Source organism: Gossypium arboreum, chromosome 12 (genome assembly GCF_025698485.1).
Source record: "Gossypium arboreum isolate Shixiya-1 chromosome 12, ASM2569848v2, whole genome shotgun sequence".
In the NCBI taxonomy this organism is placed as follows: Eukaryota; Viridiplantae; Streptophyta; class Magnoliopsida; order Malvales; family Malvaceae; genus Gossypium; species Gossypium arboreum.
Genome location: NC_069081.1, coordinates 119101208 through 119116127, shown reverse-complemented (window position 1 = coordinate 119116127; position 14920 = coordinate 119101208). Strand labels below are relative to the sequence as shown.

Below are 14920 nucleotides of genomic sequence, written 5' to 3'. Positions count from 1 at the left end.
ATATAATTGCTTGATGTAGCTATCTCAGGGATTAATTTGCAAAGTTGTCTAAGTATTAAAGTTTTGTCATGGATGAATATGCATGAATTATGAAATTTATGGTAGAAAATGAAATTGTTATTGATAGATAAACAACTTTTGTAAAGTGAGTTTTTATGAAATTGTGATTTAGGGACTAAATTGTAAAGATGTAAAATTCATGGAAAAATTATAAATTTTATGAAATACATGGGCTGTTAATGTTACATGTAAAAATCGACTAGGCTTGGAATAAGGATTAAATTGCATGAATTTTATTTTTCGAGCCTAGGGACGAAATCATCATTAATTAAAAGTATAGGGGTAAAATGGTAATTTTGCCTAAGATGTGAATTGAATTGAATTGAATATAAATTGTATTGAATTGAGTTAAATTTACTCGTTTAGATCCGGATAGACAAAAAACAAAATTAGATCAAGGAAAAGAAAAAGTGTTTGATTAGTAGACAACAAATCAACGAACACTTGTCAATGTAAGTTCATGTAACTAAATTGTGTATATTTATATGTTTAAATTGAATGTTATGTATGTGTATTGTATAATTTACATGTATGAAAATCAGTCACAAATCTAATAATGCTCGATAAGTATTAAGTCCTGATTGAATAAATGAAATTCGATGGATACAAGGTTCCCGAATTGGTCGTGGTCCTGCATATGTTACGGACACGCCATAGCTCTCATGAGCATCTCGATATATGGCCCTCTTGAGCTTCTTGTTATATGGTTCTTACGAGCTTTTCGTTAATAACTCTTCGGAGTATCCTGATTGGTTGTGATCCTACATGTGTTGTAAACACACCGCAGCTCTTATGAGCGTCCTGTTATATGACTCTTCGTGAGCTTCCCGATTAAAGGCTCTTTGTAAGCTTCCTGATTAATGGCTCTCCGGAGCTACCTGATAATATCTCGCTTGAATTTCCCGATATATGGCTATCCGGAGCTACCTGTTATTGGCTCGCATGAGCTTTCTGATTATAGCTCGCATGAGCTTCTCGTTATATAGCCCAGATAGGCTTCCCGTTAATGGCTCTCAAGAGCTTCCTGTTATATGGCTCAAGAGAGGGCTTCTCGATTATATGCTTTAATGAGCACCCCTGAATATGAATTGACGGATTTCAGATTCGTACACTTCATATGTACTATCCTTGTATCCATCGATATTTTAAATGATTCAACGAGTAAAGTTCCAATATGAGATGAAATGGAGTCAAGATGAATTACTATGAGAAATATTTGAAGTATAAAGATATGATATGTACATGTTCACGGACACTTGAAGTGATAAATACATGTATGTGGAAATTGAATATTTATGAGTTCATTCATGTTTTTGGTATTTATATGAATTACATAACTAACATGTTTGATGAGGATATATGTTTAGGCAATTGGCCAAATTAGTTTGAGCGTGTTTAGTTAGCTTACCTTAAATGTGAAATAAATGGTAAGTTAATTTCCTATTATACGAACTTACTAAGCATTAAATGCTTACTTTGTTTTATTTCCTCGATATATGGCCACATCACACTATCAATCGTCATTTTTCAGTATATTTATTAAATCAACTTTGGTATAATGACATGTATAGGTTAATTTGGCCATTGATGGCATGTAAATGTTTTGTTGTGATTAGCCATTTGAATGGCTTATGTGTAATACCCCGAAAATTACTACAGTAAGAAAGTAAGATATTATCCTTGATATAGTTAAGTAAGGAAATAAAGTGACAAAAGGAAATTTTATTATGTCAATATTAGGAAGTATATTATGATATATTACATTATTAATTCAAGAAAAGACTAAATTGTAAAAGTGAGAAAGGTTTTGTTGCCTAAGAGTAAATACTTAAAATTTGAAGGGTTAAAGTATAAATATAAAAAAATTGAAGGATCAATAGTGTAAATATTTTAGGGGTGGAATAATCTAGAAACTAAGGAAAATGGATGAATTAGGACCAAATCGAATAAGTGAAGAATTATGAGAGACTAAATCATAATTTTCCCAAATTAAGTGATGACTTAATGATGGAATTTTAAAAGATTATGAAGGACAAAATGGTAAATTAGTAAGAGAGAGAATTCTAGTATGTAATAATTATGTTGATAATATTTTAAATTAATTAATTAAATAAATATTATTTTATTAATATTTTAATAAGATATTTATGATTATTTTATTGTTTTATTTAGTATATATATGTGTGTGTGGAAACACACACACACACACACACACACACACCATACATCATCTTTTCATGCATTTCACGTTAGAAGAGAAGAGAAGAAAGAAAGTTTTGCTTTCTTTACAATTTAATCCTTCTACAAAAAATTCACCATTTTCACCTAGAAATCAAAAGAATTTCCATAGCTACCAAGGGAGAAAAATGTTAAGGAGACTAAGGGGAATTAGAATATCAAGATGGATTCAAGAAATAAAAGCTAGAGGAGAGAGAAAAATCAAGTTAAAGATTGAAATCAATAGGACAAGGTAAGAACTTTAAGACTTCTATATGTTTTAAGTAGAGTTTCTCATGTAAGGTAATATCAAAAGCATGAAAATGATGTTAAGGTAGAGTTTTCTTATATAAGGTTCTATGTTCTTGATATATTAGTGAAGAGAAATAAGAGAAAATGATGGGAAATATTGTAGAGAATGGAAATAAGGGTGTTATAAACTTGGTAATCAATATGTTGTACTAAAACAATTTTGGACAATAGCAATAGTTAAATTTTGAAAAATCACTAAAAATTGTGGAAATCGAATCATAGGTTGAATAAAATATGAAATTAAATTTTATTGAGTTTATTTTTTCATAGAAGAAATGGTGTAAGCAATGAAATTGTAAATGTGAGATATAATAAATTTTATGAGAAAAGGTCAGAATAATTTCGGGTTCCTCTGTTTTGAATTTGGAAAATCATAAAAAATTGGATAAAAATAATTAGGGGCTTAAATTTATATTTTTAAATCCTTAATGAGTCTATTTTCAAGAGAAACAAACAGAAACATCATCAAAATTCTGTACTAAAAGATAATTAATTTTTAGTAAAAGGTTGAAGCTGTTAAACAACAGAATAGGGGTAAGTTTGAAGATTTTACTATACTTATTGGATAAATTATAAATTCTGAAAATTTTATGGTAGAAAGATATTTGAGTCTAGTTTCAGAAACATCAAACGGTTCTTAATTTAGAATTCTATAGCTCAAGATATAAATATTTTGGTGACTATGATTCAAGTGGACAGCTTGATATGAACATATGAGAAAATAGTGGAATTATATATACATTAAGGATATGGAATGGAGAGGAGGAGGAAAATATATATGAATATTTGGTTAGCATGGGTTACATTAAAGTGGTTAATTTGCATGTGTTAGGTTCGGGGACTAAATTGAATAAAAGTAAAACTTTAGAGGCAATTTTGTAAAAATATCAAAAATGACCAAATTGAGTGAAATGAATTATTTTATTGTCTAAATTAATAAATTGAATGAAATTATTAATTTAGATCAAGATTGGTTGAAAAATCGAGAAAAATAGAAAATTACCGAAATACCCCTAAATCATGGTGTTTTTGCAATTTAGCCATATAAGTTTGTGAAACCTAATTATGTGATATAAGGAAATATGAGTTGATGGTACATGAAATATTGATATAATGAATTAGCTGATTTATATTTATGAAGAAACGGTAAGAGAATGATATTTATCATGACATGTAAATATGTGATTATCTTTGATACGTTGATACAAGGAAAATAAGTATGTTTAGGGGGCAATATGTTTGATTTTGATTGGTCCCAAATATGAATGCTAGATGAATGAAATGTTTGATAAATAAATTTGTAACTCCGGTAATGCCTCGTACCCTGTTCCGGTGACAGATACGGGCAAAGGGTGTTACATTATGTTTGATACATTTTGATACATATAAGTATATGGCCTTATCATGGTTGATATGTGTTTTGGCATAATTGATTGATGATTATAGGCAAATTGTAACATGGCTTGAGTTGGTATATATACGAATATTGTAACGTCCCCTAACCCTATACTGTCACCGAAACAGGGTTACAAGACATTACCAGTCAGTACAGTCCAATTTCGGTCATTAATTAAAATAAATATTCACACACATCCTAGTTTTAAGACGTCGTCCCTTTAACGGGCCCTCGCGGTCCAATATGAACAGTAAATTTAATTCGGGACTAATTTAGAATCACTACGAGAAAATTCATACTACATACCATTGCCAACCATAATTTACTCATTTCATCAATACTTTTACAACCTAAATGACTCTCATTAAACATCTTGGGTACATGCCATTATCAATACTCAACATACTTTACCTTAATGAATTCGAGATCGTCTTGGGATGCTGATTCAACGTACTATCTTTACTTAACCTGCGCACGGAAACAAACCGTACGCTGAGTATGGTATACTCAGTGGTATTTCTATAATCCGAACAATTAATAATATAACAAAATATTTAAGATCATAATAACAATTACAATTATTCAATTATTTATTCATAGATAAATTTCAACTACTTACCATATAAATTTTATACAAATCATATAATAAACACAATAACATAATTGTTCAATTCTTAACTAAATCCATTATTATTTACTCCATTCTTTCACTTACTACTCGATATAGCTTTCCTTAATTTACTCACAATTCAATATCATTAAACTATATTCAACTATACACTTATCAATCATATTCCATTTTAATTCATTTCAATAACAGTCAATTTCATTTATATCATATCAACTTACTATCCCTGATAGCTTTCAATATATACATACGATTCATATATCTCAAATCACATTTCAATTCATCAAGTGGCATCATATATCATCAATTCGAACTCCAATCATTTCATGAACCTTTGGTTCATATTTTCAATTCATATCTAAATTTTCAATTCTCAATTCAATTTCTCGTTTCATTTCAATAGCTTGATCAATCAAATTTATTCGATTTATCTTTCACTTATTTACCCTATTAACAAACCCGGACTTTGACGGATACACGGATTCCAACCCAAACACATCAAGACAGACATTGTGCCTAAAACGGTACATAGTACTGATCAAGATATCGACACATAAAGTGCCTAAAACGACACACGAGGTGCCTGATACGACACACGAGGTGCCTGAAATCGACACATAAAGTGCCTGATCGATAAAACCGCAAATCCGTACACTTCCGGATCCTATGGCATGCCAATTATATCCGACTCAAATTCGACTAGTTAATAGGGTATTTCATTCACTTTCTCAATTTAATAATTCTTTCATCAATATACCATTCGATAATCACATATATTCACCCATTTTCACAATTCATACAATTTCATTCAATTCAACAATATATTTCAATTATTCACATTAATTCATAATTCAATACAATTCAATTCACTTTTCAATATCAAATATTCAAATATCACAATCTCATATATTCATATCAATTTCCTCATATTTCTAATCAATATATTTTTCAATATAACATTCATTCAATATTCAAATTTCTACATAAGTCATATATATTATATAATTCAATCAATATAATTTCAATCAAAATAATTTAAATCAATATAAATTCAATAAATTCATCGCATACTAAAATCAATCTATTTCAATTGTAAAACATCATAATTCAATCACTAACAATTGCCATATGTATATAAATATAATAAATAATGACTAAGTTCAGATTATAGAAATACAAACCGTAATTTTCGAGCTAACTCCCGTTGAATTTGTCTTGTCCTTTCTTAGCCGAGATTTCCGGTACCACATTGACTACAAAATTAATACAATTCATAATCATTAATACATTACTAATTCATATCTTGAGTTACAGAATTCTAAATTAAGATCCGCTAATTTTTCCTGAAACTAGACTCACAAATCTTCTTACAATAAAATTTCCAGAATTTTTGGTTTAGCCATTAAGTACAGTTTATTCTTTAAATTCATCCTTATTCTGCTGTCTAACAGTTTCGTCCATTCTTCGCTAAAAATTAATTATCTCACAGTACAGAACTCAGATAATATTCCCGTTGATTTATCCTGAAAATAGACTCATTATGGATTCTAAACACATAACTTTAAACCTCTAATTATTTTTCTTCAATTTTTGGTGATTTTCCAAAGTCAGAATAGGGAAACCCGAATTCATTCTGATCTTGTCTCACAAAATTCATTATATCTCATAATTTACAATTCAATTGCTTATACCGTTTCTTCTATAAGAAACTAGACTCAATAAGATTTAATTTCATATTTTATTAATCCTCTAATTCAATTTCTAAAATTTTTGGCGATTTTTCAAACTTAGACTACTGCTGCTGTCCAAAATAGTCTTAGTACAAAATGTTGATTTACTTTAATTTCAATTTAATTCTAACTAAATTCACTTACTTTTCTATCTTAATTCATACTTTATTTCTACTCAATTTTTAACCAAACTTAAGACATAATTATCTATTTTTCATCATAAAACCATAATTTCGAAATTCTTTCAATTTAGTCCTTAAAGCATAAAACTTATGAATCACTTTACAATTCAATCCTTGTATCATTTTTAACTTGAATTTCTATCAATTTAGCCCTTAATTCATCATTTTATTTAACATGGACAATATCTAGAAATCTAATAACTTTCAAAATATCAACTTAATTTCATAAAAACTTTGTTCTAAAACTTCAAAAACATCAAAATTAAGTAAAAAGGGCTTAATTGACTTACCTATTAAAGCTTAAAGCTTCAAACCTTAAATTCTCTTTTCTCCCTTTCTTTTTCTCCCCTGCTCTCTGTTTCGTTTCATTCTGTTTCTATTTCCTTTCTTTTGTTTATTTAGTTTATATAATATAATATAATATAATTAAAACATAAAATATCTTTATAATAATATAAAATATACTAAACATAAAAAAATCTTAGATTTTCTTCACGGTAAACCACCTCAATTTATACTTTTGTATAATTTCCTTTTAGTCCTTTTTATTTTCTTTTAATCTATAATTCAACTTTTACCCTTATTCAATTTAGTCCTTTTCTTAATTACTCTTAATTAAATTAAATTCACTTAATTAAACTCTAATTAACCACTCATTTTACTTAGTAAATATTTTTAATAAATATTTACAAATCTGTTTTTCAGAAACGGAGACCCGAAAATACACTTTTTCGGTAACGGTAAAATTCGGGTCGTTACAAATATATATAAGTGATCAAATTGTTAAGCATGGATACTTGGTTATATAAGATGATATGATATGTATAAGACTTGGTTATGGCTTGATTCAAATGTTTTATATTGGATTGGGAATGTGTTTAATTGTTAATAGAGGTGGAAGACAAGTTTAGGTGAGAAATAAGGCTTGGAAATGACCTTATGTTGTCCAGACGGGCAGAGACACGAGCGTGTATCTCAACCGTGTGTCTAGCATATTAGCATGTGTTTCGGCCGTGTGTCCCCTGCATATTTAAAATTTCAAAACAGAATGCTTAGAATTGATCACACGGCCTAGCACACGGGTGTGTGGCTTGACTGTGTGACCCCTGCACCTACACATGGCCTAGCACACGGGCGTATGACTTGGTCGTGCGACTCAAGTCAGAGAGTTACACGGGTAAAGACACGGGCTGGGACACGGCCATGTGCCCCAATTCGAATGCCCACACGGCCTGATCACACGAGTGTGTATACCCCGCACTTAGGAAAAATTTTGAAATTTCTTGAAAAATTCTCTAAGTACCCGATTTAGTCCCTACTTATTTTTAATGCGTGTTTTGGGCCTCGAGGGCTCATATAAGGGATTTTATGAATAATATTTGACATGAATGTTAAATAATATGAAATGTCTGTATTTGATTTGTTTATTCTCGTAATACTTCGTAACCTTGTTCCGAGGACGAATATGGGTTAAGGGTGTTACATTATTATTCATTTAAGTTCATTGTGATAATGACCGCAAAAAAATATGAGGATAATGTAATTTTTGACCCCTGAACTTGACAATTAAGTCCATTTTGATCTCTAAATATGAAAAATCTGAAAGTTTGATAATGTGACACTCTTAAGTTTAAAAAATAAAAACAAATAGATGATGATGTGGTACAATATCAAAGTGTCATATTTAGTATTTTAATAACCGAACCGATTATTGAACAAGTTAGACCACTAGTTCTCAATTCGATCGGTTTTGCCCATTAGACCAACAATAATTACATAAATAATTAAAAAATCATAAAAATTTAAAAAAGGGAAAAGAAAATATAAAGCCAATTTTACTTGGCTAAATTATCCTAGAGGTGTTCATGGGTCGGGTCGGGCTAGGCCTAAGATAATATTACCATACTTTATTTTTGCCCAAGCTTGGCCAGACCCAACCCGAAATATAGGTCTAAAATTTTACTCAGTCCTGTCCATATTTGCAAAAGACTAGCCCAAGTCCATTTTAGGCCCCCTCCCATATTATTTTTAAATTTTTTTAAAAAATTATATTATATTATATTAACATTATTTTAATGTTTAATTAGAGTAATATTATATATTTAGTATATGTTTATTTTTTTAATGTGTTATAAATTACATAGTATATAAAAATAATATATAAAATTTATTATAAACTTAAAAATGGCCCGGACCAAGCTCAAACTTTAAATGTTCAAGTCCGAGCTGAACCTATATTTTAAACGAGACTAATTTTTTATCCAAGTCTATTTTTCGAGCTTAGGTGGGTAGCTCGACTCATGAACAGGTCTACATTATCCCTATCCAATATAGTAATCATCACCATTCAAATGTGTAGGATTCATGAAGGATCCATCTATTAAATGTAAAATTAACTTATGAATGATAATTAAATATGCACTGAATATTAATAAAGAAAAATAATGGAGTGAGCCACAAATTATATCTAATTTATATAATCAACACTATAATTTTACAGCTTTTGAATAAATTAGAATTACAAGAGTATAGATAATTTGATAGATATTTAATTTTTTAATTATAAATATATAAATAAATTTTGCTTGGATCTTAAATCCCAAGCGTCATTTTTCACATGTTTTGGACTAATTTTGGTGCAATATTTTCAAATGAATCCTTTTGGGCCTGATTTGTTAAATTTTTTGAGAAAATTACATTCAAGGCCACTAAACTATTAGTAAGTTTACATTTTGTTCATTTAATTTCAAAAAATTACCAAATTATTATTAAATTATTTGAAAGTTTTCATTTAAGTCATTGGATTGTTAAAGTTGCGATTGTATAGCCTTATTTGTTTGCACCGCTTGCACCAATTGAAAGCTCTCATTCCCTTTCTCTTCTACAATTAGTTTTTTCCTCATAAACAACTTTAAATGTTACGAATCTCCAGACCAAAATCTAAACAACTCTCTTTTTTGATCCTCAACATTGATCGTTAGATTGATTTGGATCTAAGTTATATTCTTCTACTCATCGATGGGTACTGATTCACGTATCAATCATTGAATAGTCACTTGGAACTCACTAGCCAGATTTTTTTATAGAAAAAAACTTAACAACTAATTATTTAAATAAAAACTTTTGAATAATTTAGTAATTATTTTGTAACATTTTAAAATTAAGTGATCAAAACGTTGGCTTTTACTTATTTTGAATCGATAGAATTATTTAATTAGACTCATTTGATTTATGGCATTAATATTTTAATTTTGAAATAACCTCAAATTTAAGAAAGTTTTGGGTTAATGGTAAAGTCGAAAATTTTAAAACTTTAACAAGTCAAATTTAAGTGTTATTATGTGTAAATCGTATATGGATTCTCCTGAAAATTTATTATAATTCAAGTCTAAAAATTTAGACCCTAAACCATAAATTCAAAATATCATGTTATTGTTTACTTATTTAATGTGCATATATATCCAAAATTTCCTTTGACAACTTTTGCAACAAAAGCATAGCTGGAAATTGCAATCAAAACCATTATTTCTAAAATAATAAATGATGGGAAGAATTGGAAGTGGGTTCTTTTCTTCGATATTTAAAATTTAAAGTTAACATTATTGAAAGATTTTATTTGAAGATGATTTTGATCTGAAAAATATTAAATTCAGACAGTAAAATGAATAAAAACAGTATCCACAACTTGCTAGAAAACCTGGAAAGGTTCTTCTTCTACATGTAATGGTGGGAAGCACGTAAACTTGGATTTGTTCACCTATTGTAATAATCAAGGAATACAGCTAAATCCCACAAGTGTATTCTTAATTATATTTGGTCTTTTTTAAGTCAATGGACATTTAACCCATGTTGTAATAAAGTTGATAAGATCTCTGCAAACATTTTGGTAATAAACTCAGTATCTCACCCCCACTTGTGCAGAGATCTTCAAATGATAATTTATACAATAAAAACATGTCTCCAAAATTTATCTCCTAACTCTTTTTCTTCAAGACAGCAGCATCTCTGTCAAGGCCAATGATGAACCATTTTGGACAACACCATGTTCCACAAATGATTACATCTTATATATATAAATTGAAAGGGCAAGAATATTCCCACTAGTTCTCAATAAATAGGTTCATGAATCTCATCTTAGATTTTTCTTCTCTTAACTAAAAATATTTCTGGTTTATCTTTTTCGAACAAAAATATAGATACACACATACATGAATCTTCTTCAAGCTTTGTTTGTTTCTATGTTTCTTCAATGTGGCCAATCAAAAATAAGAAAAAAGGTAAATCAATTTCAATTACAGTTTTTCAATAATTGAGATGAGAACAAACATGTTCTTTCTTTTTTTGCAGAAGTTATACCAAACATGAAATCAAATGTGAAACAAAATTTCAAGTTGGCCTTTCCTTAATATCTGTCCAACATGCTAAATCTCCTCTTTGTCTCCCCAAGAAAATTGAAATTATATAATTAGGATAATATAATTTTTGATCCCTGAATTTGAAAATTAAGTTTATTTTGGTACTTGTACTTTTTTTTTTGGTTTACTTTAGCTCTTGAATTTAACAATTAGATTCGTTTTGGTCTTTTAACTTGAAAAATATATCATCACTTGAAAAATTTTAAAAAATTATATAAATTTTCAGGTGATAATAGTATGATCTCAGAGTGTCGCATTCGGTATTTTAATAACCAGACTGGTGGTTAAACAAGTCATATCACTAGTTCTTGATTCAATCTATTTAATAGATTCAATCGTCGAATCAATAATAATTATAAATTTATAAAATACAAAAAAATAAAAATAAATTATTAGTCTAGTTCAACATGTTCAACTGTCGATTTTCCAATTTCAAGCAGTTATTAAATTAATTGGTTCAACCCCTTTTTTCTGACTATTATATTGATCAATTCTCAGTCCTTTCGATCCAATCTTATTTCAGTAACACTAATCACATCATCAAATCTTGATAGAATCCAAATTTAGGGACAAAAATAAATCTAATTACCAAATTTAAGGATCGAAGTGGACAAAAAAAAACTACAAGTATCAAATTGCCTATATAATTTCTAAAGTCAAAATGGAAAATAAAATCCATGTTGAAGTTTAAGACCAGATGATTGAAATGCCCTTCCACTGCCATGATTATTTTTGCATGTGCTTTTAGAAAAAAAAAAATGGTTCTTCCCCATGGTTTGTTTATAAAGCATATGCCAACCATGTATTTGTGATACTGCCTCAACCAAAGTGATAAACAGGCAATAATGGGGAAAGAGAGTATTGTTTCATACAAAATGAAACTTGTTCTAGCATTAGTTACATTGCAATTATGCTTTTCAGGGTTCCATATTGTGTCAAGGGTTGCACTTAATATTGGTGTTAGCAAAGTAGTTTATCCTGTTTATAGAAATATCATTGCTTTGCTTTTGTTGAGTCCCTTTGCTTATTTCTTGGAAAAGTAAGCCCCTGTTATATAAACTTTTTTGCTTATTTAATAGTTCACAATAGTACAGTATTTAATGTTCATCAATTAATTAATTTCAGGAAAGAAAGACCACCCCTTACTTTTTCATTGCTGGTTCAGTTCTTCCTTTTGGCATTATTGGGGTAAGATGAAAACACTAGCAACCATAATAGAACTTCATTGTTTATGAGCTTATTATATATATGTATATATGTTTATATAGTCTATGTTACTTCAGAATAACAGCAAACCAGGGATTTTACATTTTGGGTTTATATTATGCATCTCCAACATTGGCTTCAGCAATGCAAAACTCAGTTCCTGCAATTACTTTTCTTGCAGCTTCAGCTCTAAGGTATGTATGTATGTATGTATGTATGTATGTATGTATGTATGTATGGTCTCATAAGAACAATGGTAATGTTTTTTTCTTGTTTCTTTTTTTCTCTTTTTGCAGACTTGAGCAAATAAATATTGCAAGAAAAGATGGATTGGCTAAAGTGTTGGGAACCATAGTGAGTGTAGGAGGTGCTACTGTAATTACTCTCTATAAAGGTCCCATTCTATTACACCAATCAAACAATATGCAGAATTGGACTTTGGGATGCATTTACCTCCTCGGCCACTGCTTATCCTGGGCTGGTTGGTTGGTTTTTCAGGTTATAGTCATCTATACAATCCATCTATACATGCATGATATATATATATACATACACATATATAGGGTTAAATCATTTTTTAAGGCCTGAACTTGGCAACTATTCTCACATGAGGCCTGAACTTTCTTTTTTGTCCAAGTTAGGCCTTGAACTTGGCAACTATTCTCACATGAGGCCTGAACTTTCTTTTTTGTCCAAGTTAGGCCTTGAACTTGGCAATTGTTCTCACATTGGAGTTAGAAATTTTTTTTTGTCCAAGTTAGTTCATGATATTTCCTTGAAAACCCTATAATTCAGGCCACAATGTGGGAACAATTGTCAAGTTCAGGGACTAACCTGAACAAAAAAAGTTCAAGCCCAATGTAGGAACAGTTGCCTAGTTCAGACCTGATTTAACTCTCTCTCACACACATATATATATGTAGTATATGATCATTGAAATTGGCAGGTTTTCCTTGTTGAATTGCAGGCACCTGTATTGAAGAAGTATCCAGCAAAACTCACACTCACTTCATTCACATGCTTTTTTGGACTAATCCAGTTCCTGGTTATAGCAGCATTTGTGGAAACAGATTTCAATAATTGGAAAATTCAATCAATGGAAGAGCTTTTCACTATTCTATATGCTGTATGTACATGTATTTCCCAGTGTTTTGCATGATCTGAAACATATACATAAATATGTTCTGTTTCACGTAATGTTATTGTATGTGTGTGTGTTTTGTCAGGGAATAGTGGCATCTGGTATAGTGTTTTCTATTCAGACATGGTGTATCCACAAAGTTGGCCCTGTTTTTGTTGCCATCTTCCAGCCGTTACAGATGCTTTTAGTCGCGATCATGGCGTTCGTAATCCTCGGCGACAAATTATACTCTGGATGGTATGAAAAAAAAGGGAACTAGCTAAGTTAGCTCTGCATTGATCATGGCATATTTTTCACTTATATATTCTTTTTTTGGTCCTTGTAGTGTATTTGGTGCAGTTCTGATAGTGGTAGGCCTTTATTTGGTACTATGGGGTAAAACTGAGGAGAAAAAAATAGGAAATGTAGCCATTGATAAAGAAACATTGAAGCAACATCTTCTTATTGACCCTGAAATTGGAGATCACATACAAGATGAAAGAAATAAATCATAAATGTATCGAGGAAAGCATGGGAGTCAAACATGGCGATGAATCTATGATATTCGAACATGCGATCTCAAAGTTCCTAGTCCGTCAACCTTACCATTGAGCCAAGGGCTTGTTGACAATGGCTTTTGTATAGTGTAAAACTGCTACAAATTTCAGCATTTTAAACATTCTACATAGTGTATAAGCAAATCTTTATTTGCTTTTAGTTGAATTCATTTCCCTGTGTATACCATATGAAAATGCGTTTGCTCCCAAGGAATGGCAACTTTAGAGGCTAAAATTTAGCCACTTTCATATGGTAAAATTTGATGTTATTGTTGGGAAGGAAAGGAGTAATTTATTTAACACCTTGTAATTGGTCAAGTTTGGGCTAATTGAAATATGTGCTTTAAACTTTCAGTCCACCGAGCTTGAGCTTGGGTCTAATTTTTTTTTTAATGGGCATTCACTTGATCCATTAACATCTCTATTTTCAAATCTCAATAAATTTTTGCTTTTATGCCGGATGGTAAATTCCTCAATGTTGCCTTAATTGTATTAACAAGATTAAGGTTTTAAGATCAAGTAGATTTGAGTCTCACCCCTTTGAACAATATGTATGGGCTAGGTATTGAGTTGAGACTAATATTTTGAGCTCAAATAGTTGGCTCAAATTAACTAACTAGTCCATAGATAATGCTCTAGAGTGGGACTCGAATCTAGTTGACCTTAAAACTTTAATCTTGTCAACACAACTAAGGCTTCGTTAAAGAATTTACTATTTAAAAACAAAAAATTATTGAGATTTGGAAGTAGAAGTGTTAATGGATAAGGTCGAAGTCCATTCTAAAAAAAGAATTCAGGCTTGAGCTCAAGCCCGATTCACCTAGGCATACCCTAAATGACCTTTTTCATTTATATCTCTAAATTCAGTTAAATTCAATGTTGATGGTTAAAGTTGCTATTATGTCAATTTAATATCAAAAAAGAAATTTACTAATAGTTGGGTGGCTACTAGTGTAGTTTACCCAAAAAATTAAATCACCAATGAGCTTCACGTTTTCATGATTTTGAAAATTAACCCAAACAAATTATTGAGCCCAAATATCAACATTAGACCCCAAATGAATGATGAATTTCCTTTTTAAGACTGGGTTTTTGAT

General features: G+C 30.0%; 1 protein-coding gene across 1 annotated transcript; it reads left to right on the top strand.

Annotated features, from left to right (window-relative positions):
* The first annotated feature begins 10186 nt into the window (after nt 1-10186).
* LOC108477449 (WAT1-related protein At3g18200) lies at nt 10187-13781 on the top strand. The gene is made up of 8 exons (XM_017779995.2): nt 10187-10230; nt 11770-11979; nt 12066-12128; nt 12224-12340; nt 12443-12644; nt 13114-13272; nt 13373-13524; nt 13613-13781. Exons 1-8 carry the CDS (start codon nt 10187-10189, stop codon nt 13779-13781), a joined length of 1116 nt encoding a protein of 371 aa, XP_017635484.2.
* The last annotated feature ends 1139 nt before the right edge of the window (nt 13782-14920 follow it).

Bases quoted from the DNA above. Each gene is read 5' to 3' on its own strand.
- LOC108477449 (XM_017779995.2), top strand. From the start codon at position 10,187: ATGAATAAAAACAGTATCCACAACTTGCTAGAAAACCTGGAAAG. The intron at 10,231-11,769 runs GTTCTTCTTCTA...CCTCAACCAAAG, and splicing joins TTGCTAGAAAACCTGGAAAG to TGATAAACAGGCAATAATGG. The intron at 12,129-12,223 runs GTAAGATGAAAA...ATGTTACTTCAG, and splicing joins TTCCTTTTGGCATTATTGGG to AATAACAGCAAACCAGGGAT.